The sequence below is a fragment of the Pinus tabuliformis genome, chromosome X, assembly GCF_031772625.1.
Source record: "Pinus tabuliformis cultivar Carrire ecotype Pingquan chromosome X, CPIR1, whole genome shotgun sequence".
NCBI lineage: Eukaryota > Viridiplantae > Streptophyta > Pinopsida > Pinales > Pinaceae > Pinus > Pinus tabuliformis.
The window spans coordinates 600,351,585-600,353,949 of NC_142308.1; the positions used below are offsets into that span (position 1 = coordinate 600,351,585).

At 40.5% G+C, this 2,365-nt stretch overlaps 1 protein-coding gene across 1 annotated transcript; it reads right to left on the bottom strand.

Moving 5' to 3' along the window:
* Window positions 1-562: 562 nt before the first annotated feature.
* Window positions 563-2,054, bottom strand: LOC149141460 (class V chitinase-like). Its single transcript, XM_089448060.1, has 2 exons — window positions 927-2,054; window positions 563-792 (listed from the first exon to the last, which is right to left on the bottom strand). Exons 1-2 carry the CDS (start codon window positions 2,020-2,022, stop codon window positions 770-772), a joined length of 1,119 nt encoding a protein of 372 aa, XP_089304186.1. The 5' UTR covers window positions 2,023-2,054; the 3' UTR covers window positions 563-769.
* Window positions 2,055-2,365: the final 311 nt, after the last annotated feature.

The following is a 2,365-nucleotide window of genomic DNA, read 5'->3' on the forward strand; positions in this document are numbered from 1 at the left end:
CATTAATTTGTTTTTTGGTTCAAATTGAAATTTCCAATTATTCAATTGTTATACTGCATATTTAGATTTCTATATTTTTATTTTTTTAATTCAAGATTAATTTACACTTTGCTATGAACTGTTTTTTCCCTAAAAATCTTCTCATAACACAAGATAGGTACTAGGAAACAACTTTGCATATTACACTTGTTTTGGGTTTGTTTTGAATGATTAGAAGAATAATTGTTATCTTCCTACCCTCCACAACTAACATGTTGAATTCATAGCTCTAAACTTTATATGTCATATCACATTAAATCTTCCAAAAAAAAAGTTTAAACAATTTTTGTCAAACTCTAACAAATTAGTAAGGGTAATAAATTCAAAACATGATTTATAATAAAAGAGTAATTTATTTGGAGTTTTTTCTAGGCATATTTTCCTCTTAAATTTGAATAAAATTTAGTAAGAATTTATTGGAATCACAAATTTGAATTGTAAACTCTTTGCAATCCAAATACTTAAAAAAAAAAAATACTAAATCCATATGAATAATCAAAAATATATTTTAAACAACCAAACATTATGACTTAAACGAAATAAAAACTATTTCCCCATATTCCAACCCAAAAAACAAACTAAACTTAATGGTTAGAAAATAGGCCATCTGCACTGACACAAGTGCATTCTTTATTTGTACATGGTATTGTTAAGAATAATCCTATAAAATCACAAACGATGGACAGACGGTTTATAGAGATGCGGTAGTGGCAGAACTGTTCTGTCGACCTCATCCGTCCCATGTACCCGAAGCTGCAAACATAAATTTTACAAATAACCACAAATCAAATTCAATTCAGGGTAAATGAAATTACTAAAACCAAAACGAATAGGGAACGAATCAAATAAATATCATGGAATTATTAATTAACACTGTAGAAGGTTACCTGTACGGGAGAGTGCCCAATTGGCGGTGTCCTGCACGACGTTCCAGAAGAAGTAGCCCAAAAGCCCTTCCTGTTTAGCAAACACCACCTTCCTGGCAACAGACTGCTGATTATCGTAGCCAATCCAGTCGAGTCCTGCGTAACAGTAAGCCGAAACGGTGGTGTTATCGAACACCTCCGTCGCTACATTCTGTCCAATGAAGTCCCTAATAGCAGAGTATGTAACGGAGCCATCGTCTATCCCTGCACGGGTAGCTGTGGCGCCGATTCCCATCTCCCCCGCGTTTTGAAGTTTCCACGAGTGGCCATAGAGGGGCATTCCCATGACCACTTTGCTGGAAGGCAGGCCAGCGTCCAGCCATGATTGGATTCCAAAGCTGGTGCTGATATTAGAATTAGGGTCGTAGAGGGCCGCGTGTGCTGCAGTCCGATTCGGCTCCCAAGGACCGTGGAAATCGTAGGCCATTATGTTAAGCCAGTCAAGTTTGTCCACTGCCGACGGATATTCTCTATCGACGTCCGACGCGAAGAAGCTGTTAGAGAAATAGACGGCCGCTGTGAGGAGCAGGGGTTCTTTGCCCGTGGCTTGAGCCTCTGCTTGTATGGCAGATCTCCACTCAGACAATAGTTGCCCCAAGTTGTTCATTTCCGTCATATCCCGCGGATACTCCCAGTCGAGGTCGAGGCCGTGGAAGGAATAGTTCCTGGCAAGAGCTATGGACGAACCTATGAACGCTTTTCGTAGTGAGGCGTCGGCCGCCATTTTGGCGAACTTGGTGTGGATGGTGGCATCTCCTCCTCCTCCTATGGAAAGCAAAGTCTTCACCGACGGATTGTTGGTCTGCAGTTGGGGCGTGAATTGTTGGATGCTCTGCTCATTCTCCACACTCACGCCCACCTCGAACGTCTGGTCGTGGAGATCCACGAAGGCGTAGTAGAGATGAGTGTAGAGGGATGCGTTGATTTGTGAAGGAGGGAAGGAGGAGTAGCTGTCAGCAGGCCAGTACCCGCCCTTTAACGCGGAGGTCCTCATGACGCAGAGGAAAGTAAAGGCAATTCCAATTATCTTAATTAGCAGACGATCCAATGCAGCCATGATTTGAATCCAACTGGAAATTGATACATGCAATGAGCGACCTGTGCAAGTTCTGAGGCAGGCTATCATCATATATATAGAAAGAAGTGGTATTTTCTTTAGGCATTTTTATCTAAATTTAGAGAATATAGGAAATTAATTGATTAAATAATAAATTAATCGATCTTACTGCTCTTGGTCAAATTCCAATATATTTGTATCGGTCGGTCCAATTCCAATATATTTGAACTTTCCTCGTCATGCGCATACGATATTTTATTGAAGACAAGACAAGAGCAGTTACTAAGTGAAAGGCGGGACTACCGTGTGGATAGCATGGCCGGCATTCAAAGGAGACAGTTAC